This window comes from Heliangelus exortis, chromosome 1 (genome assembly GCF_036169615.1).
Source record: "Heliangelus exortis chromosome 1, bHelExo1.hap1, whole genome shotgun sequence".
Taxonomy (NCBI): domain Eukaryota; kingdom Metazoa; phylum Chordata; class Aves; order Apodiformes; family Trochilidae; genus Heliangelus; species Heliangelus exortis.
Window position 1 is genome coordinate 190,657,176 of NC_092422.1, and position 22,926 is coordinate 190,680,101.

At 40.1% G+C, this 22,926-nt stretch overlaps 1 protein-coding gene across 5 annotated transcripts in view; it reads left to right on the top strand.

The window, feature by feature from the left end:
• The window catches only part of BEND7 (BEN domain containing 7), a 47,302-nt gene that overhangs the window by 13,450 nt on the left and 10,926 nt on the right, over window positions 1-22,926 (top strand). For 4 of the 5 annotated variants that reach the window (XM_071734095.1, XM_071734096.1, XM_071734093.1 and 1 more), the window contains 5 exons: window positions 779-1,078; window positions 6,842-6,964; window positions 9,310-9,575; window positions 13,742-13,967; window positions 18,255-18,374. In XM_071734095.1, the coding sequence (XP_071590196.1) occupies window positions 779-1,078; window positions 6,842-6,964; window positions 9,310-9,575; window positions 13,742-13,967; window positions 18,255-18,374 (1,035 nt within the window). Of the gene's footprint in view, window positions 1-778; window positions 1,079-6,841; window positions 6,965-9,309; window positions 9,576-13,741; window positions 13,968-18,254; window positions 18,375-22,472; window positions 22,722-22,926 lie in introns of those variants that run through there. The other variant, XM_071734094.1, reaches the window with a different exon arrangement.

Consider the following 22,926-nt stretch of genomic DNA (forward strand, 5'->3'; position numbering starts at 1 on the left):
GCATGCTCCAACGAGCAAAATAGCTATCATCTCCCCAAAACACATATATCCATTGTGCAATCAGCAGCTTCATATGTAAAATTAATGCTTAAATGGTGCCAGGAGTATTAAAGTATGTAATTGTTATTATTTAAATGCCCTAAATTTGTTTGGAACAGTGACATTTTTCTTGTATATATTTCCATTTTGTTTTCATAATCTACATTTTTAAGACATCCAGCAGTTAGGATATATATGATCATGCACATATTAACTGCTTTTTAATTTATTCCTGTATAATCCAGTACTGTTAAATTCTTTGCACTAAGGAACTGATCCTGTTCATTAAAAGCAATAGATGCAGTGTTGCTCTGTGTGTATGGTGCTTTTTGTAGGATTCATCCTTGAGCATACAGCAAGCTGATATAAAAAGGGTCTGATCCTTTAGGCTTTGTTTGGGAAAATATCCACTGCTGTCAATGCCTGAATGGGATCAGTCTCTTAACAGGATAAATAATTTGAAACTTGTCTAGCTAATATTTCATTCGGAAGAGAAATAATCTTACTCATCAAAGCTTTAGAAATAGCATCAAGAAAGCCAAGTTCCTCAGGTCTTTCAATCATAGCTGTGTTAAAGCATAGCCTGGTATGTGCCAACAACCACTCACCCATCTCTTTTCTTTCTCATCTTTATTTACTTATTTTTGTACCCCAACTCTTACTGGCAGCTAAAGTCACTAATCTACCAATTACTGTTTTTGCTAATTTACAGTGATAACTGTGGCTCTGTTTTCACTAGGAGATGAAAGCCGGGAAATTAAAAAACAAATTACAGGGATGAGAAGATTACTGAATGACAGCACTGGAAGAATCTATCAACGCGTTGGCAAAGAAGGAGAAAAACTGAAGGAGGAGCCCCAAGATTTAGACTTAACCTGGGCCCAGCGCCTGAATCCCCCTGCAGAATCCCAGGGCAGCCTTCATCCCTCACAGAGCAGTGCATGGAATGAATTATCACCCCAACCCAGCCATTTTTCAGGGCAATATGGAACTCGATCCAAAACGTTCCAAAATCAAACACGAACCGTGGCATCCAACGGTATGATCTGCATTAGATACTGAGAATAGTACTTTCTTTTTTTTTTTTTTTTTTCCCTCCTTGTAAATTTCTGCCTTTGTTGTGATGATTTATTGTACTGCTGCACTGAAATCAGTTATAGTTCAGAATCTACAAAATGAGCACATAGTTACCACTTCGAAAAGGTGTGAAAATAGGCACAGAGTAATTCAGCTACCATCTGTTTTAGCTTTTAAAATGGATTCCTGGTGATAGGACTGAATTACTCAATGCTGTTACAGGCTTAATTTCTATGGAGTACTTATTAAAACAGCTTTTGCCATTGTTATTAAATTCTTAGCTAATTAAATGTCAACCTCTACCACTCCTCTTTGCAATGAGTAATGTAGTGCTGTTGTGACACTGCTTGCAGAGCAGGATTCTGATGTTCACAAAGGCCATGGCATCAGCCTTATAACTGGCCACTGAAATTCAGGTGCAAAATCCCATCATAGCCTTAGGATTTTATTCCAACGAGACCACTGGAGGAAAGATGATGGAATCTACCTATGAACAGCATGTGCCAGAGTGTGGTCAGTCTTCTGCTGGCAGGGAATTCTGCCCTAAAGCAGATGGCAGTGTGCCCTTAAAATACTTCTTCCTTGTTGTTTTAAGTCCCAGAGAATTTGAAGTTTTACTGCCACATTGCTGCTGGTCATCTTTAATAATCTAAATTCAATTCAGAAAGTTTTTCTTCTGATATTTGGCCCTAAATTTCACGAGGGGGTTATATCAAAGGTGTACCTCAGTTCCAAATTCTGTAAAATAACAAAATTATGAGATTGCAACTGAAAACATCATAAATTTCCAGCTGATTCTGAAGGTATTCATACTTCCCAATGGGAGCATCCACTGTGTGTCCTCTAGAGGCATACAGGTTCTCATTGTTTATAACAGATAAACAAACAAAAAAAGTTATTATTCTCAGCACTGTCCTTTAGGAAGTACTGTCACTGCACTGAAGAAACATACAGCCCTAGCTTTCACCAGATTGACCATTTTTCTGTAGAAACAATGATTTGCTCAGAGGTGCCAGGTGACCTGAGAAAGATCTTCTAGTAAGTCATGATAGTTTTATTTTATTTTATAATACAAAAAATAGTTGTGCTTTTTTTAAAGATGCAGTTTCAGAGGAGAAGGGAAAAGACTTGATTGGATTTAGGATCAAGGTCTAAAAGTATGCTCTCAAAATCCCACCGTAGCAACCCTCTGAATGTGGGAAGGACTTAAAGTTCATCACACATCTCCCAGAGAGTCCCTGGGCACTGTCAGGGACAGTTCTCAGCATGCACAGAAGTGCCCAAGCCTGCACAGCTTAGGTGCCTGGTTCCCAGATCCAGAAAGTAGGTGGAGCAGCATCTCTATCCCCTCGGGGGCCTGATTCAGCATCTGAGCTAAAACGTCTTGACAGGATTTGGCCCCATATGCAAGAAAATGTCAGTGCTTTAATTTTTTGTATGAGGAAGGGCTTAGCTGATTTATGATCTCTTACAGGTTAGAACTGTCTGTGAGACAGTAGAAGGGTTGGGTTGAGTGATCCTCCTGGGCTGGACAGGGTGAATGCCCAGGCTCCCAGCTCATGGGGAAGTGCACCAGGAGGCACCTTCCACCCCTCCCTCTGCAGCTGTCCTGCTGCAGAAAGGAATGCAGTTTTTTAGGTTATTACATAAAGATGGGTGTGAGCCCTCTCCACTGGCCAGCTGTGAAAAAACAATCTGCATATTTGGTTCAAGGTGTCTGTCTCCAGTCAGTTTTGCTGCTTTGCTTCTGGATCTTGGTCTGCAGGAACAGGAATTTTTTGGTGCAATTCTGGGCTGTGAGCAAGCTCTGAAACTGCTCCTCACCCAGCACATACCTCTTTTGGGAGGCCATTGTAACAACATGTCTGATTTCCCTCCATCCCCTATACTGGGAGCCTGAGCATCTAACTCAGTATTTTAGATGTTATTCTGGGGATGGACAAATACCTTAAAAGCTGAGTGTAGAAGTGCTGAACAAGAACAGGGGTGATACTCCTTGGTGCTTACTATGGTGTTTAAACTCCTTAGAGCAAAAGTGTTCAGGGAGGACATAAGCTGGTAGGACATGACCTGGGGCTGCCAGGCCTGGATGATCACTGGGGAGAGGTCCAAACATCTATAGCAGGTGCTGTTTCTGTCCATTGTGGATAGGTACCTTGTAAGAAGCCATGGTATGTGTTACAGGCTGTCTGAATTACTGAAATTCTAATGTAATAGGCATGGTAATTCCATCTAACTAGTATGGTTACCTACTCACATGGTAGAGGTGCTTCAAGGAGAGTCTGGAATGGATCTTTAATAGGTGATGGTAGAAAGCAGCTGTGAAAAAGGCTTTGGCAAAAATAGATGAGAGAAAAGGAAAATCCAGCAGTGACGCAGCAGCTGAATTGCCTTTTGGTTATGTCAAGATTGTTTTCATTGGATTGAACTTGTGTGCTTTTCAAATGTAAACTTGTGGTATCAATGTTACACCAGGTGAATTCACTCATTGCAGATCCAGCTCCAAGAACCATTGTTCTGGGCTACTTGCTGCTCACATGGAGGAAGCAACTAATATATTTATGTCATCTCTTCTCAATCATACAAACCATCATCAAATTTGCCTGCTGGCTAGCTTCCAAAGAGAGGGAGATAGCTCTTTAAATACTCCTTCATAAAAATAAAAAGTCTGCTCTCCTTTTAAAATTAAAAATTGATTTATAACAAGTTGAAAAGGGTTGCTTTTGTCCTCTAAAAATGATAAAGATAGTGCTCGAAACAATGACTGAGAACAGTCTACAAGATGTTTCTTATAACACAGTAACTGATCAGAAGAGGGAGGATAGAAAGAAAATAAAAAACCATCATGAATATTTATGTAGTCAGTAGAACCCTGCTTTGTTTTACAATACTGGTGGTCTCTTTTCCCATTTCCAGTACCTATGGTAGATTCATATGGGTAATTTTTATCAGTGCTAATGGGGATTATAATGTAAATCCCCCACACCTCAATGGGGAAATAAACCTTTTGTTTTTTCATCAGGAGCCTGTGTCCTTTCACTAGGAACACGTTATATTGCAACAGGGGAGATGTACAGGTTACTGATACAATTTGTTCAAGTTTTCACATGCAATTCACCACAATGTAGTCTTTGTTAAGAAGGAAACAAAAGCCACCAGCCCTGTCTCCTGCTGTAGTCCTTCAGGTACTACTTTCAGAGGCCCACTAGAATCATAGAATAGTTTGGGTTGAGCTTTGAAGGTCATCTAATCCAGCCCCTCTGCAATGAGCAGGGAGAATATTGGGTTCTGAGCAAGAGAGAAGATGGGCCTTATCCTTATTAGACCAAAACGACTGAGAAAGCACTTAAGGAAGAATGTTCTTGCTATGTACTTGTCTTTTATTAGTACAGCTTTCCTAATTTTCTGGGACTCCATTTCTGGGGTACCTGCTTGTCTTACTGAAAGGTATGGAACTATGCTGATGCTATTGAATTATAAGTATTGAACCTCATCTACTTGAAAGTCTACCAGATATGTAAAGGGTATTGGTGGAGCCAAGTTGAGGATCTGAGTCATCTGCTGCAAAGCTAAAGATAACATTATTTTTTTTTCTCCATGTACCTGTAACAATGGGCTAAACATTTTATGGACCATTGAAAAGATAAAATCCCATCCATGCCCCAAGGAACTTTCAGTCTGAATAGACAGCATACAAAAGAAGGGTGAGATCAAACTAGGCAGAGTCCTGCTGAGTCAGTAACCTCTTTTTGTTTTAAGTTGAAACTCTTAGCCTGTTTTCTGGATCACTTTTTACTTTAAAAAATTTGTAGTTATGGCTGAAACCTCGGAGAGAAAAAGCCTGTGAAACTGTTGCATTTGTATTTGCCAGATTTGCAGAGATTCTTAAACTATTCCATCTATTTTAATGCGGTATTAATACTTTTTGTCCATGGATGATATTTTAAAATGCCAAAATTTGCAATTTGCAAATTGCTGTAGTGTGGACAACCTAAATAGCTGAGGGAAGGAGGAGACTGACATCCAGAAGTTGTCAGCAGTCTTTAGTGACATGTCAGGTTATCTTCACAAGTAGCTGACTTTTGGGAGAATGCCCATCAGTTTGCTGATGCCTGATAGGTGTTGCTTGAGAACTCAAGGGCTGAAGGGAAAGAGGTAGAAAACCAAGTGCCTGGGAAGGGAGATCTGAGGACAGAAGAAGCAGGAAAGGGTGCAGTGGTGGGCAAGTTTTCAGCCATTTCAAATGAGGATTGAAGTCAGGGGACCTGTGTGTGTCTGACATCAGGGAGCTCTGATTAAAGAACACAAACTAAACCTGAAAAGGTATTAATAGCCTGGTTTGGCTTCAGAGGGAAGCAAAAAATGTAATGAAAAATGGGAGGATTTATGAGCTAAGATTAAATGAGTTGCTTATGTTCACTTTAGCTAGGTAATGATTAAAGGGCACCTGGTAACTGTCAGGCTATGGAATAAGAAGGGAAATCACACTCAAGTCCACCGCGTGTGACACCAAGTGAGATGATTTTTGTAAGATCCATTTGTACCTATCTTCATAAAATGATCATCCCTCCCTTTGCATGCTTTGGTGAGCAGTAAAATAGACATCAATTTAAAATGACTGTAAGCACACCTTGCAATGAAGGAGGTGCATCTCATCTGGCCTCAGTTAAAAGCAGATATTGGTAGGTGTTTTGTCGAACTTTGAAATTTTTTATTTGCAGTATTAAATCTAGCTATTTTTAATTGAAGTGCAGAACACCACCATTGAGCTACAGCTTGAAATCTTTCAGCTGTTACAGCCAGTCCTAATTCAGGATCTACAATGCAAAACTTCCGTAAAGCAAAGCAGTAATAAAAGCATTGCAAAGGGCTAGAGCTAAATATAAATTCAGCTAAACACTTGTAGGAATTACTAGAAAAGAAGAATCTGTTGAATTGCTATACTCATCTTCAAAGGGAATCTTGTAGGTCAATGCTGGAAAATGTGCTGTAGAAAACAATCCCAGCCTAGCAAAGAGAGGAGCAGATCTGAAAGCTTTTCTTGCTGCTGATTCGTTTCCATTCTGGTTTTTATTTTACTTTTCCAAAAATGTGCTGTAGAAAACAATCCCTGTCTAGCAAAGAGAGGAGCAGATCTGAAAGCTTTTCTTGCTGGTGATTCGTTTCCATTCTGGCTTTTATTTTACTTTTCCAAAAAGGGGATTTTATTTTCCTTCTCAATTCTTCACATGGTAAAGAATTGTGTGTAATATTCAAGTAGTTTAAAAATTCTGAGGCCCTCATTTGATGTACAGTATAAACCTTTATTACACAGACTGTCCTCATTCTTTGTAAGATTGTTCCTGGAGATGGGCTTTTTGTGTGTGTGTGATAAAGTGAGCATGTTTATAATGAGGTTTGGTGCTATTGTTATTCAAGATGAAGTAGCCTGACAACAGAGAGCCCTGCTGTGAAGAGTGCATTGTATTCACACTCCGAGCAGTCTTCTTCAGCCCATGTAACATTGCATCCCCTACTGTATATAATTGCACATTCTAGTAATTGGATAAAAACTACTGGTCCCTGTCTCTTAAAAGGGACCACGTTGAAAATTATTTGCTTTCTTGCTTTGGATCTGATTTCACAATTGGCTGTATTGGTAATAAATGCCTACTGGTAATTGCTGATCGGGTGTTTTTGTGTGGGTTACATTGTCTCTTCCTTGTTCCCTTCCTCTCTCTTTCAGGAGAAATACCAATTGTGAATTCATCAATTGGACCAAACTGTTGTACATGTAATTGCCAGTCAACCCTGCAGGCTATTCTTCAGGAGCTCAAAACCATGCGAAAACTGATGCAGATTCAAGCAGGTACAATGACTGGTTCCATACATGCATACCCAGTACAATCACCTTTTTAGGAGGAATAATCTAATAAGACAGAAATCTATTTGGAGACTCAGGAAAACTTGGACTGTTTCCTGCCCTCTTGACACAAAGTTAAATTTTCACAGGCTTCTTGGAAATATTATTTTTACCTATCACATTTTTACCTCTAGCATGGGATATTATCTTGTAAGAATCTTTAAAGGCTAAATTAAAAAAACAACAACAAAAGCCAACAATCTAATGTGGTTAGGAGTGGAAGCTGAGTGGGTAGATTAATGTGCTGTAACCACCCCCAGTTTGTTTTTCTGGTGTGTTCATTCAGGGGTGCAAAATGCTGTTACTTGCTTACCAGTTCACTAATCTTAGGGGTAAAAAAAAAATTATTGGAAAGCCACTTAAAGTTACTGCATGAGACTTTACTGAAAGATCTTTCAAGTTACAGCTTCAAGTTAGTAGCCTCAACTGAGCCAGCTCCTGCATGTTGTGGCTTCCACCCTTCATGCTGGTTCACTTGTTCTTTCTGCTGGCTGAACCAGTAATAATCTGTTTACTGGGGAAAACTATTGAGTCTAGTTTTCTACTAAGTTAGGAGCTGAAACAAAACAGTGCAGAGCCAGGAGAGCACTAAAGATAACAAGACCATGGCATGTGGGAGTTAATAGGTCACTGTAGGCTGCTATGAAGCTGCAGCCTCTGGGCTTCCTTAAAATTCAGGTGAACACTAATGAGGAGTTGGAGATTTTGGAGATTTTGCCAGTTGAGCTGCCATTGTGGTGGGGAGTGGAGCCATGGAGGTTTTTCTCTTAAGAGTCACTGAGTAACCTCTGTAAGAAAAGGGAGTGTTGAGTAATTAAGTGAAATCTGGGTGGAGTGAAGGGCTGGCTCAGGTCCCTGTCGCCGTGGCGTATAACGCCTGAGTGAGCGACGGGGAGGATCAGGCAGGTTTTGTAATATCAGTTGCTACACATCAAAATGCTTTTCTAAAAGTCATCGATTCACAAAGAAGCCCAAAAAAAGGCCCAGATTTGCAATCTTTGCTGGGACAGGGAATTCCTTAGGCAGTTGCACCGATTTCATGGAAATTACATGCGTGATTAAAAATTGCTTGTGGGTGAGAGGTACAGAAGTGGGGTTTATGCCAGAACAGCTGGCTCCTCAATACCAGGATCATTTCTTATTTATTATGTATCTGTACTATAAATACCTTGTTAATTAGTGCATCTCTTGATTCACTGGGAATAGTTTGTATTTTCGGGTAGACATAAAATGATGGTTTTGCAGAGAAAAATAATCACTTGGCGTTTCCATTGCTAAAAGGAAAAAAATCGAACATATAAGTGCAAAAGTGAAAGTGTAATAACATTTTAATATTCAAATGCCATTCTGTTCAAATGATACAACACAAATTACAGTCTTGTAAATCCTCCCCCGAAAAGAATTATCCTAGAAATCTTCTAATAAACAGTATTCCATTTGTTTTCTTCCTCAGTCTTTGTAGATGAGGAGTATTTGGAGTTCACTTGGAGCTCAAATGAGATTGATTTGCACATATGGCACTTCTAGCTCTTTTGTTTGTTTGTTTTGACCTTGATCTTACTGATTCATCCAGACATATAGTTGTATATGCATAGTGTTCTGCTGGAGGACTCTCTCACTTTAATACAAGTTCAGGATTTGTGCTTTAATTTATACAAACTATTGTGGATACTGGAAAATGCAAAACAGTAGTAAGCATCTGGTATCTTGTATTTCAGAGGTACGAGCAGAAAAATCTCATGCAACTTTACATTACTTTTTTCCCAGAAATTAAACTACTGAATAGTGTTTTCACTCATTCTTGTCATAATGGTACTTGAAATTTTCTGGCTGAGCTAATTAACTTGGTAACTACATTCATAAAAATAACTGTAATTGCATTAGCACTTGTATTATCTTACTTTGTCAGAAGAAGATGCTCAAAGACAATGAGATTCTTAGTCATTCAAGTGGGTATGCAAATGAATCATTGCTTAAAGTCCTTCATGTCACCAGCTATCCAGTGGTCACTAGGAAAGAGAGCCTTGTATTCCTAATTTTCCTAGAACACTATTCATCAGTACGTCTTGAAAAACCTCATAGTGGAGCATAGTGTCATTATTGCCATTGTACAGATTGGAAAATTATGCAAAGGTGATAAAATGCAACTGTTTCACATGCACAAACAGCCCTGAAAACCGTAAAGCTTATCTAGAAGATGAGTTCAGTATGTTGGGAGTTTAAGGATGCTTCTGCTTGGCTATACGTGTGTTTTTGTCTATAAATTTAATTCATTACTTTCTTCCCTTCAGTTGGGACTCAGAACAGGCAGCAGCCTCCTGTTCCCCTGATTTGTGCGCAGAAGTCAACAATATCCAGAAAGAGAAATAAAAAGAAAAAACTGCCCCTCAAATCTGTTGAACTAATTACCATGAATAAGAAGCCCAGCGCTGCAGAGAACGAGAAGAAGCTGTCATCAAACTCAGAAAGATCAAGTCTGCAAGCAGTTGAACCCCCCCTAAAACCAGAAACCCCTGTTTCAGGATTTGGAATTATCCTTGAATCAGCTTCATCAGATGTAAGTTCATATTTTCATATGTCAGATGACAGAATTTTAAAACACTAACTCATTCAGGAGAATCAGTCCTCAAGTCAGGTTGGGATGTGTCTGCTCTGGTTTGAATCAAAAAGCAGATCTTGGATAGGTTTGAATGGAGACAGCAGGGTTAGACTTGAGGAGTGATCATTACAAAGGTTTGGGATGTTTTTTTTCAGGTGAGTGCTGATTTTTTGGGTTTGGTTTGTTGGGTTTTTTTCAACTTCCATGAGCATGAAGTTCTTCCTTGAGTTCCAGGCAGCCTGTTGGTAGAGCTCACGGTAGAAAGTTCTTCAGCTTACCTGTTGCAAAGACCCACCATGAGATCAGGAGCCCTGAAAAGTGCTGCATTGTTTAAACCATTCACAACTATGAAATTTGCTGATGAGCAGTCCACACATATGCCATTATCATGCAGGGATGTATTTATGTTCTGCATTTCATGCTGGTCCAAAGGACTTCAGGAGACTTCTCACCTCTGTGAAGTTCATCCCTCAGTCTTTGTTGAATCTGGTCATTGGGTCTTTATTCCTGTGGTTTTTTGATGCTGATGTCAGTGTGACTGACTTAAGGGGCCAAAATTTGCCACTGTCAGAATGTGTCCTTGTCACATGTAAAATTTCCTGAAAAAATCTTTTCCTGATTCACACAACGCATACGCACTGATAGAAATTTCATGTGTCTGGTGGCTGATTGGCTTTGTTGAATGACCAGATAGGTGTCATGTGAACCAGTTCACTGATGAATAAACTGATCATTAATTTCTCTTAATATATTTTTAATTTTGAGCAGGCAGTTTCCAATTTCCTAAGTAGTATGAGCTAGAAAAACATAATTAAATTCTGTATCAATGAAAACAATGCAGCAGATAATGTTCTACTTTTCTGGAAGTAGGAACTAATAACAAAAAAGAGCAGTCATGATAATTCAGTTATATAGATGCAAGACACACCACTAATTAGATTGCAGTCTCATGCCGTGGAGTTGGTGTAGTGATACAGAATAACTACTTTGATGCTTTTTCAGAGGTTTTCCTTTTGTGGTATTATAAGAATAATAAAAAATAGTGATAATAATAAAGTTTGAGGGAATGGTTTGGGGAGGGACTGGTGATTTATCTCCAATACGAAATTTGTGCTTGGAGTTTTTCTTTGCTTGTGGCATTTTTTTCAGCTTGAAATACGGTTTTGAGAACAGTTTTGTACTTGCAAGGGAATTTATTTGGCTTTATGAATGTGTTCTATCGCTGGACACAATTCTAGGTTGGTGCTAGTTTGACCTGAGGTAAAAAAAAAAAAAAAAGAAAACTTGTGGTTCATAAATCAGGTCCTCATCTGCCCTGCTGTGCTTTGGCCTCTGTTTACCACAGTGGCTGCTTGACTGAATTTAGAGAGGCAGAACCCCGAGACAAACAAATTGATTTAGTTTTTGTCTTTGGAAAGAAAACAGTTCTGAAAATAGATATATTTAACAGCAAGATAAAATGTGACCTCAAACGTTTTGAGAAAGCCAAAGAAAGTCACATCTTTCAGAGTGAATGGCAGTATTGTCTTCTTCTATTTATTCAGAAGCATCTTCAGTGGGCTCAGGACCAGTGTGTCTGAGTGCCTGAAAAAAACTGAAAGACACCATAAATGAATGTTCCCTTGAGAATATTGCATGGGTTGTGTGCAGTGTGTGCTCTGTCATACGCTGCGACTGTTGTCACCATTATTTTGCCAACATTTTTTGAACTTTAGGAAAAATCTGAGTTTAATATGTGTAAAACAGGGGCTACTGAAGCCAATGCAATTAGTTCAGACTTGCTGAGGTGAAATACTGCTACTTACAGAGATGGAAGAAGTCTTTGTGAGACCAACTCATAATCTGGCCCATGAATCAACAGCCTGCTTTTTAAATATAATGATGTATTACTCTTAATTCAACTTTCTCATGATTTGTTGTTTTTTTTTTTACTGTTATAATATTCCATTTATATTCTAATAATTTCTAATCTATCTAGTACAGCCTAGTAAAACGTTTAGGATTAAATCTAATTCACTGCATGTGAATTTTAGCACAGCAAAAGTCTTTGGCAGTCTGGTCTTATTTATTCTATTGTACACAAATAGTTTACCCACCATTTCCTTATGCCATGATCATTATCTGCTAAAAAGTGTTTTTCCTTTTAAGAAACTGCATTCAAAGTGATCATAAAGTTCACTTAGTTACTGATAGTCTCTGATTGAAGATTAGTTTGCTACTAAAGGAAAGCAAGAATAAATCAGGATTTTACCTTCAAATTATTTTGCTGATACACAAATTGACTCATATATTAAGAATAAAATAGTCAAAACTGAAATAATATTGACTCCTCCATGCTGGTGCACTGGTGAAGCTTGAAATATAGTTTATAGCTGTATTAGTGAATATGGTTTGTCTGTGCAAGGCATCCTGAGTCACTGAGGTCATCTTAGATTGCTTTCACAACCCACAAGGCCCAGGTCCCAGAATAGGACAGGATACCTTCATCACCATGACAACTACATTCTGGGTTTTGATTAACATGAAGCAGAGTTTTTTCCAAGTTGCAAACTTGGTCCATGCTCGTTTACACTTGAAAATCTCTTCTGTCACCAGAAAGTTTAGGAATAACAAACTGAAAATCCACCTACACCTACATAAGACTGTCAAATGTCAAATAGAGTAACTCTGACTGTTCTGCTGGCTCCAACATTTTGAAAGTTCTCAAGGTAAAAAAATCAACTTTTCATCCAGAACAAGCTGAGAAACTTATGTGCTTTTTAGATACTATTTTTTATTACTATCTGTATATTTTAAGATTCTTCATCCTGGCTTCCTAAACCCTTTTAATGTTCAGTTTTCACCCACAATACACATGCATATCCAGTTATAGTGTATGCTTCAAAAATATTATTCTTCCTGTAACTCTCTTGATACTGATTTTGAAAAATCCAGGGAGAGTGACACAGCCAAATACTTTGGAGATTGGCAGCCCTTTCTTCTGCCTAGACTCAAAATGTTTCCAGGTGATTTGATGGGAGGCAGCATTTGCTCTTGCTCTGTAAACATCTTTGAAAACATAGCATCACTGGTGGCTGTATTTTCATATAAGGGGGAAAAAATAGCAAATTATTAGGAGCAAAGCTGTAATGTTAGTTTATTTTCTTACATAATGACCACCACTTTTTTTCCCTCCTTGCAAAATTCCAGATAATATCTTAAAAAAAAGTACTTTATCCATGTTGTATCTTCATTCTAGATTTACTATTATTCCATACAGACATCTGTGACTGTGTGCTAGTCACAGAAGAAAACCCTGCAAATATTGTTCATGTAATTTCTGATATGTACAGACAGGGGCAGCAAAAAGATTCCTAGTAAGGGGACTTCTTTGAAGACTGCTTTGGCCCACAGAGTACTTGAGACAAAACAATTGTGAAATACAGGGTGATTTTGTTTCCTCCTCTTCCCCTCCATCTCACTTTCCAGCAGCTGTGTAAATCCCTGGGATTTTCCACTGAGGGGATTTTGTGCTGAAGTTAGCTGTCTCTCTAATATCATCCTGTTCTAACTACATATTTTGGAAATATGAAAAGGAGGGAGAAATGGATCATCAGCAAGCACTGGCTCCAAGGGCAACCTAAACTTGTCATCTGCTTACACTCATATTGGCTATATCTGCATTGGAAGCTCTCTTGGGAAACCACATGGAACAGGCCAGTTATCCTTCTTGGAAACACCTCATCATGCTCATCCACATCATTTAGCAGTGAAACAAGTCCATAAATTTTTTAGATAAATATCCAAAAAGCTGCACCTAGGAGTATTGCTCTGGGATGATCCTCTGGTTTGTCATTATTATCCAATATTGAAAGGTATCTCTTTTTCTTAGCTGAATGCCTGGAAGTAATGTCAGTAATTGTTAACTATTACAGAGGCTGGACATGAGCATGATTATTTGATTTGCCTTTTAAGGTGCTTGTTCACTGATGGGGTTTGATTTCAATGAAGTCAGCTGCTGTGGTACTGAATAGCTGGGAAAAGATCCATGGTTTGGTTAAGTGATTGCAAAGTCTGATGGATGATGGGAGTAAAAAAAAAAAAAGAGTGCTCTTTTAATTGAAACATTTGTATTCTTTTGGTAGCCAGAAGTGCAACTTGCTGAAGGCTTTGATGTCTTCATGCCGAAATCTCAGCTGGACTCTATCTTATCAAACTACACTCGCTCAGGAAGTCTGCTCTTCAGGAAGCTGGTCTGTGCTTTTTTTGATGACAAGACTTTGGCTAACTCTTTACCAAATGGCAAGAGGAAAAGAGGCCTCAATGACAACCGGAAAGGACTAGACCAAAATATTGTGGGTGCAATAAAAGGTATGGGTTTGCTTTTTTTTTCTATATGTAACTAGATCATATTATCAGCAAATGTGTGTATAAGGGGATTAGGATTTCTGACGTGTGTTAGGCCTATTAAAATATGAACTCTTATTTTTATTCCCCTCCATTCACATGTTAAAAATAGCCTCTACAGGGACAGCTTATGTTAATTTTAAGCCAGTGATCTTGGTTTCTGAAGGTGGGCTCTAAGGTTAGAATCCCAGTGTTCACATAGAATAATTATATTCTTTTCCAGATATCAGAGATGCTCAGAAATCTTCAAAACATAATAACAGCATAACTCATTGTCTGCCATCAAAATTTTAAAGCTTGCACTGTCTCTGCCTGTGTCTGTTCTGCAAATAGTTTAGTGGTGGCTGGACTGGGGAGAGATGGGGAAGGTAATACTGGGACTGAGATGAGTTGGATGCTTACAGGAATTGTGGTGGTCCTGCCCTTGTTGGGAGCAAATTTCTTAGTGTGAGCATCCTGTGCTGGCTGTTTTTTCATAGCAATCACTGCTTTCTAGCTTCCAGAAAAACACATGTACCTTTAGATTCTGATGCAGGCCTATAAAAAGTTATTATTAAGTCAGAGATTCTGAACTAGAATCTGTTCTTTGCAATCTGGAATATATTAGGAAATATATTAGGGAAAATGCCCAAGTTACCAGACAGGCTGTATTGTAAAGTAGAGCTTATTTTAGAGGCTGTGACTCGTCCTGAGGTACAGATTGCTAGCCTAGGAGACATAAGGCAATGGGAAGAGCTTCTATAAATCCATTGGCAGCAAAAGGAGGCAAGGGAACCTTTTACAGCCACCTGTGTTTGCACTCTTGGCCCCATCTCCTCATGCAAGAGAAACATTGGTGTACTGGCTTGAGTCCAGTGGAAGGCCAGGACTTATGGTAGTGAAGCAGGTAAATGGTAAATGTGTGTGAAGTGACATGTGAGGAAAGGCTGAAAGAATAGGAGAGAGTAAGATTCAGGAGAAACCTTATTGCTGTCCAAAACTGCCTTATTGGTGTCCAAAACTGCCTACCTAATACAGAGAAGATGGAGTCACTCTTCTCACATGCACATGGAAAATATCAACATAGAGCCATAGAATCATGATTTAAATAAGAACTTTTTCAGCATAAGAGAGGTTGAACAGTGGGACAGGGGCTCAGAGGGGCTGAGGGATTTTCAAACCTTGACCAGTCAGTCTGGAGCATCACGATCTGGTTGGTCACACCTGGAGCAGTAGGTGAGACCTGGAGACCTCCAGAAGACCCATTCATCCTGTGAAATTCTGCAATAATGTGTATGTGGTGACTATGTCATAGCCCTAATACATCTTACAGGGTTTCTGGCAGACTTTCTTGCAGTTACATTTATTAGGTTTCCAACACAACCAGTTTTTTATACCTTCTTTTCTTGAACTCAGTAATCTCCAAAAACCTGAACTTGAAATAACTCCGTCTGTATCTTGTTCTTCCTTAAAAGCTTTATTAAATAAGTTACATGGAAGAAAAAAGGACTTCAAAATTACATTTTTGGGGGGTAAAATAAGCAAAAAAACCCACACAACTTTAATTTGAGCAGCACTGTGATAATAGAAATGTTTTTCAGTAGATACAGCAGCACTATTAAAATAGCAGTTTTCACCCACTGCAGAGAGCAATGATTCTCAGTAGCTAAGCTCATATTACCAAAGCAAATTCTGAAGCTTGGTTTAACCTCTTCCTTTGAGCCCAGGGGAAGAAAGGAGGGAGTTGTAGTTCTGACAGATAAATTTAATCTGTGATGGTACTACTAGGTACTGCTGTAATAACAGCAGTCTTTACTGGCATTTACAGCACTGCCAAATGCCCACTGCCTGATCTTTGGTCAGGGAGCCTGTCCCTAGAAGCTGTGATGGAATAGGGCTGCTGTCCTGTGGAACTTTCTCAGCCTGGCTCCGATAGCCCCCTTCTTCCATCCAAAGATCTGGTCTGTCAGGCACTGTGGTTTCATTTATCCCAAGAAATAACCAAGCCAGTATGAAATCTCCATGAGAACAACATCATGTTGTTTGCATTATTATCATTAGGACATTCCTCTGCCACGTGCCCTTATATCCACTGGTGGCACTTTTAGTCCTTTTCCATGAGAGATACAAAAGTGGAGAAAGGGCAACATTCATGGCAAAAATGAGCAGAGAAGTTAAAGGAGGGACTGTTTGCTTGAAAATTGCTCTTCCTGTCTGAAAACATTTTCACTGCTGTCCTTGAGAGTCATTTAACATTTCTGCAACTGGAGGGTCACCCGTGGAGAAATTCTCTCTTTTGGTGTTGAGTATTCAGTGGCACTTGTTGAATTAGTTGCAGTGGTTCTCCTGGGCAATGTTTCCCTGTGAGTCAGGTCAATCTTTCAGTCAGAACTGGGGGAAAGACTATTAAAAAAAAAAATCAAATAGCTGAAGTGTTTTCTTTTCCTGTATCTCATTGACTAGAAATGCAGCCAGTGAAGTCCTTCCCTGCAGAAGTCAATGAGCTGTGTTCAGATCTAAGTGTGATGTGTCCCTCAAGGTTCCATACCAGAACCTGTACTGTTTAATATCTTCATCAGTGACATAGGCAGTGGGATTACCTGCACCCTCAGCAAGTTTGCAGATGACACCAAGATGAGAGGCTCAGTTGATTGCTGGAGGGAAGAGATGCCATCCAGAGGGACCAGAACAGGCTTGAGGGGTGGGCCCTGTGATCCTCATGAAATTCAACAAGGACAAGTGCAAGGTCCTGCTCATGGGTCAGGGCAACCCCCAGTAGCCTGGAGGATGAAGGGATTGAGAGCAGTCCTAAGGAGAAGGACTTGAGGGGTATGAAATTAGCAGTTGTGTACTTGCAGCCTAGAAAGCCAGCCATGTCCTGGGTTGCATCACAAGCAGCATTCCCAGCAGGTGAGGGAGGTGATCCTTCCCCTCTGCTCTGGTGAGATTTCTCCTGCAGTATCGTGTCCAGTTTTGGGGTCCTCAGCACAGGAAAGACATGGACCTGTTGGAGCAAGTCCAGAGGGAGGGCCACAAAAATGGTCAGGAGGCTGGACCAGAGAAGACAGGCTGGGAGAGTTTAGGTTGTTCAGAAAAGGCTTCAGGGACCCCCCCACTGCTGTGTTAGGGCTGCTTTGGCTTCCGTGGAAATCCCTCAGGGTCAGTCTGATGTCACTGTTGATCAGACCACAGAGGGAGGTATTGCTTATGCTTCTCATGCAATGTTTTTTTGCAGCTGTTAACATGGAAAGAGTTGGGAGAGTGTGATTACTTCCCATCCCTTTTACTTAACAGCTAGCACTGTTTCAAAAGTGTGTGTATAAAAATACAGGAATTGTGTTTTTTTTCTGCATGCTTCCCCATCTTATTCATATGACATTTATTCTCAAAGATTACAAATTCCTTGAACTGGGACCAGTTTTCTCTCTTTGTTTGCCAGTTATAATTGGACACTGGGCTCTGAGACCTAAGAGCAAGACTACAATAGCAATACTAACAGTAATAATATTTTTTCTATTTCTACTCTCATTTATTTTTTGCACACCTCCCAATTGCATAATGAAAGTCAATTGCATCATTCACTCCTTTTATAATTTTGTATTTTTGGTGTAATATCACTAGGTTTGCTGTAAATATGGAATTAAAGATATCAATCCTCTATATACCATTTTTACAGAATATGAAAATACATCTATAGGATACTTATTTTCTCTCAGTAGTGGCCTTTTTTTTATTATTTTTTTTTTAGTAGCTTTAGAAAAATTCTCTTCCCACCTGGTTTGGCAGTATGGCAGTTGCCTCTAGAGATTTCCACAAACTTTCATCTTTCATCAGTTTGCCTCTAGCCTTAGGAACCTGAGCAAAAGGCCACCAAACTACCAGATCTTCAGCTCTTTACTTGTACCTCATAGAAGGCAGCATATTTAAGTGCCTTCCACATCTGGAGACTTGGTTCAAACTAGACTATTATTTTCTGTGATGTTTTTGTGTGAAATTCATGAGTGGAAGACATCAAGTGCTCACCCTTCCTCTGGGATAAGCTGTTATAAGTAGGAACTGTGGTATTATTGTGATATTTATACACACAAATGGCTTCTAAATGCTAAATTTCTGAAACACTGAGTTGGATCCTGTTCTTTCAGTCCTAGATTTGGCCATTTAAATGCTTTTTGATAAGTGGATAATTTGAAATATTTTCTTTATAATCCTTTCCAGTGTCCTTTCCTGCATTCTGGTGGCACAGTTCAAAAAGATGGTATCTTTTTATTTCAGTCTTTACAGAAAAATACTGCACTGCTAACCATGTGGATAAACTTCCTGGTCCTAGGGACTGGGTTCAGATTCTTCAGGATCAAATCAAACTGGCAAGAAGACGATTAAAAAGAGGCTCAGGTATGTATAAAACATGTAAGGAACAACATGTGAGTGTAAGATTAAAGTCTTAGAGCCTTTGCATCCACAGATGTGTTTTTCTTGTTGACTGTAGAGTCACACATGTTCACTTTATAAAAATGGAACCTCCAAGATTTTAGCAGTTTCCTGTGCAAAGTACAGTGTTTCCTTAGGTTCAGTATGGTAGGAAGTCTTCCCAGCTAAGTTGACTTTGAGTCTTTCTCAAACCTTGTCTCTAACATTTTCATTAGCACACAAACTCTTCCTTCCCAGTGCTGATGAAGTCAGAGTCCTAAACAAGCTGATCCAGCCAGGGTTGCAGTAGAAGTTTTTTGAATTCTGTGTTATTTGGTCTGACAAGGCATTCACTCTACTATTAAGATGTAATCCAAATGACCTTTCCCTCTGAACTATGTGTGTCTGGAAAGATAGATGAGTTTTCTCACATTCCTTGTGAGCATCACTGAACCAAAAAAAAAAAGAAACCAAAACTCACCCTGGTTGTGCCAGCAAGGTCCTGCAGTGCATGAGAGGGAGCTGGCAAGCAGCAAGTATCAGGTAATACAGGGTTTTGCAGCAAAGCTGCTCAGCTCAGGCTGGGATAACATGCACTCTTGAGGTTGGAACAAGCCTGTAGGCTCAAAGTTAAACTTTCACCCTGGCAGCATGCAGCTGGTGAGCACCAGTGATGAGCAGCAATGTACAGTCTCTAAATCCTCAGTAGAATTAATGGGAAAGCAATCTCACCAATGAAGAGACATGTAATTACTTTAGAAACCTTAACTGTTCTTCTTCCCATCTTCATGCCTCCTATCCTACAGGGGCTTTGTTCCTACAAGGCTTCAATTGCTCTTGGTCATCCTAGTGTTTTCCTAAGGCTCTCTCATAGTCATATTTCCTGCCCATTGGTCCCTTAGAGCATCTGACATCGTTGCCTGAGGCACATCACTTGGGCCAACATCCTTAAACATGATCCTCTTACCATACATAGCTGCTTGCCTTTTCTCCTCTTCCCTTCTTTCACCAAGTGAAGTGCCTGTGTGCACTGACAGGTTGACAGGGGGGGAAACCCCATGGCTCTGGGAGGGATGCTGGTGGTCCCCAGGGCTAAGGGGAGGTGAGCAAGTCTGCAGGAAATGTCCTTTCCAGTTCCTTGACTCAGAGAGACAGTATTTGCTGTCCAAAGCTGTGTCTCTGAAACACACACCTAGACTGGCATCTGTAGTCATTCTCCACAATATCATTAATGCCAAGAGGGAAAAGTGTAAGACTGAGGAAACTGAGAAACACCCAGAGACAGAAATAATAGAGGGGGAGAAAAAAAAAGTGCAGATTATTCAGTAGTATAGGCTTTCCTGAAATGTGAAGCAAGTCAGAACTAGGTTTAAAAAAGGTTTCTTGTGTGTGTTGGGGGGAGGAAGGATACAAGATAATCTTGTTAAAGACAGTGTCACATTGCTACTGGTGTACAACAAGACTGCTCTCTGCCCCGTCCACGGCTGCCTGCCCTCCCCAGGACAGGATGGTGGAAGTGGGATACAGGCTTCAGTAAAGTGAAGAGTGCAGTGAGGGATGTAGGGAACAGAGGGTCCTTGGGCTGTCTGTAGAATATCCCTGAGTAAAGAGGATTGACCTAATTTTGTTTTGATTTTTATTTTCTTTCATCCTTTTTTATTTGCTTTTCTTTGGACCTCTGAAGGTTATTAATTAAAATGACAATGACATTCAGCTTTTGCCTTTCAAATGGGGCCACCTCCATCTCTGGCCCTTTCTCAGGGTGGGAGAATCTAAGCAGAGGATATTATCTCTGAACTAGGAATACAGTGAAGAAAAATAAGTGTAGCTGAATATAGTGTGATTGAATAAGATAGGTTCCAATATCTGTCTCTGCCTGCAGAGTAACTCATCCACAGCTATGTGGATGAGCAGTGAGCAGCAATGGACCTAGCAGCCCCTCAGGTTTATTTGTTGGAACTGGATTGCCAGAAAGTCTCTTTTTTGTGTTACTTAGTTTACTGACCATTCCCTGAAGTACACTGGTTTCTAACCCAACCTGACCTGGCACTGAAGCAAATGAGAAGTTTCCACACCCATGGTGGCAGTAGAGGAGAGAGCTGCAAAGAGGAAGGAGGTGGTTGCAGTGACATTTTCATCCTGTTAAATCAACATTTTTCAGTACACGTGTTACAACCATGAACTTCTGATAGGAGGGACAGAGCTGATGAGGTGACAGATCTCTCTAGTCCTGTATTTTGTTTCCAACAGTGTCTCTTAGCAGATGTGTGGGGATGTCTGCACGACTGAGGGAAAGATGTTGAGACCTTTTCTAGCAGTCTCACATCCCTCAGCAGCTTTGTCCTGATGTAACAGTGGTTGCATGGGAACTATGCACATTTTAACTCTTCTACAAACCTGAAAATTGGGAACTGCAGCCAACGAGGTGTGGGACTCATCACTCTTCCAGCTGAGCTCTTGAGAACCTGTGGAGCAGTGAGTGTCCTCATGTCCGTAGTCCCAGGTTATTCCCTTTTAGTTTTCTCTCCACTTGCTCACAGAAACATGCCAGACAAGTTTGTGGGTACAGACTGCTGTCCCCAAAGAAGAAATATGAGCCAGTGTTAAGGTGAATTCACCCAGGACTTTCTGAGCCAATGTGTCTCCCTGCTGCCTGGTTGCCCTGATATGTCTGCACTGGTTTGTATGTGCAGGCTTTATATATGGAAAAAGCTTAAGATGATCCATTTATTTTACACAAGCCACAAGGTAACTTTTTAGTCACCACCAAGCTGACTAAATTTTAATAGCAGAAGTATTTAAGACAGGAGGGGCAGGCTTTCCATCCTACTTACCTTCCCCTGAGTCATTTAGTACATCCTCTGATTAGTTTTTCATTTCAAACCAGGCAGTAAGACACTGCATTCATGAGCAGAGCTCTCTGCTTTATCCTGTGAAACAGTATTTCAGTCTGATAATGTAAATCCTGCTCTAGCTTTCAGTGATATTAATAATTTCAGAGAATTCTAGCAAACGAGTGGGGTGGATCTGCTTTTTGTATGTCTTTCTATAGGACGTACTCTCCTGAGCTTCCAAATTAAATGAAATTGTGGTCACTGGATCATAGAGGCTGCCCAGATTCAACCTTATTTATCATGTCTGGCTCGTCTCCTAGAATTAGGCACAGAAAAGCTCCCTACTTGGAAAGCTAATCAAAAAAACACTTAAAAATTCTGCTTTCTAGAAAATAGTTCCCCTGTGTAGATTTTGAAAGGTTGTTATCCTAAGCCAAATAAAAATTCATTTGAGTTCTGAATCAGTGACAATATTTTTCATAGCTAGAAATATTTTTTTAATTTATTTACTTTGCTTTGGCTTTTTCTTAGTTCTTTTAAATTATTGCATGAGATCTAAGACTTGGGTAGGGTTTTTTTATTTGTTAGATCTGAGAATAAAGCTGTCACTGCCATTAAATTTTTATTGGCCTTGTTCAGTCTTTTCAAAATTTCACAAGTTGGCTGTCACAAAGGGGAGAAAAGCTGCGAGGTTAATGTTACAAACAGATGTTATAATTAAAATTAAAGAGTATGATAATATTCTACTGGTTCCATTGCATGCCAAGAGCACAGCGTACTGGGACACAGCTTCAGAGTGCCAGGTTTGTCTTCTCCCAGCAGAGAAGCTGAACCTTTTTGGCTGCTGGGATGGAATGCAAAGTGGCCCTGGAGGGGAAGAAGTCAAAGGAAAAGGCACGTGCACAGGTTTCCTCTCTTTAACCAGCATGAATTGCAACACAAATTGTCATGTCATTTACAGCAGTGGCTTTCTCACAGCACTGTCTCATCACCCTGCAAAAGAGAATATGGGTAGGTGGCTGGTGGCCCTGCCAGTGGCAGCACAGAGGGAGGCAGTCAACCATTATTAGCACAGAGATCTTAAAAATGGGTGAAATCAGAAAGAACTGACTCGCTGTTCATGTCACCTCGGTGCCAGACACAGCATCCAAGCCTTTTGATTTCCAGACTCTTCATCCGTTAATAAGCAGCAGGTCAAGAGCCACACATCTCTCACAGTAAGTTCTTCCTCCCTTTTTATGTTTTAAAGAGCCTGCAAGCCATTATTCTGCAAGGGCTGTCCAGTGCCCAGACAGGAAAGCTGATACTGTATGAGTAATATTCCCGAAGCACAGAGGGTAAGAGCTGTTCCTGCAAAGTGATTACCTCGTGTGTAACCTGGAAGCTTTTGATTCCCCTACTCCATAAAGGAAAATACAGCATTCTTTGGTAATATGCTGAAATTTTCCAGACCAGGTTAATTTAAATAAATTACATGCCATGATGCTTCATCCTCAAATTGCTGTTTGAAATGAGTGTCACCCTGTGCAGTGTAGAAGGGTGGAATCACAGAGTTACAGAAAGTTCAGGGTTAGAAGGGGCCTTGAAAGATCCTCAAGTCCAACCCCCCTGCCAGAGCAGGATCACCCAGAGGAGGTCACATAGGAACATGTCCAGGCAGGATTTGAATGTTTCCAGAGAAGGAGACTCCACAACCTGCCTGG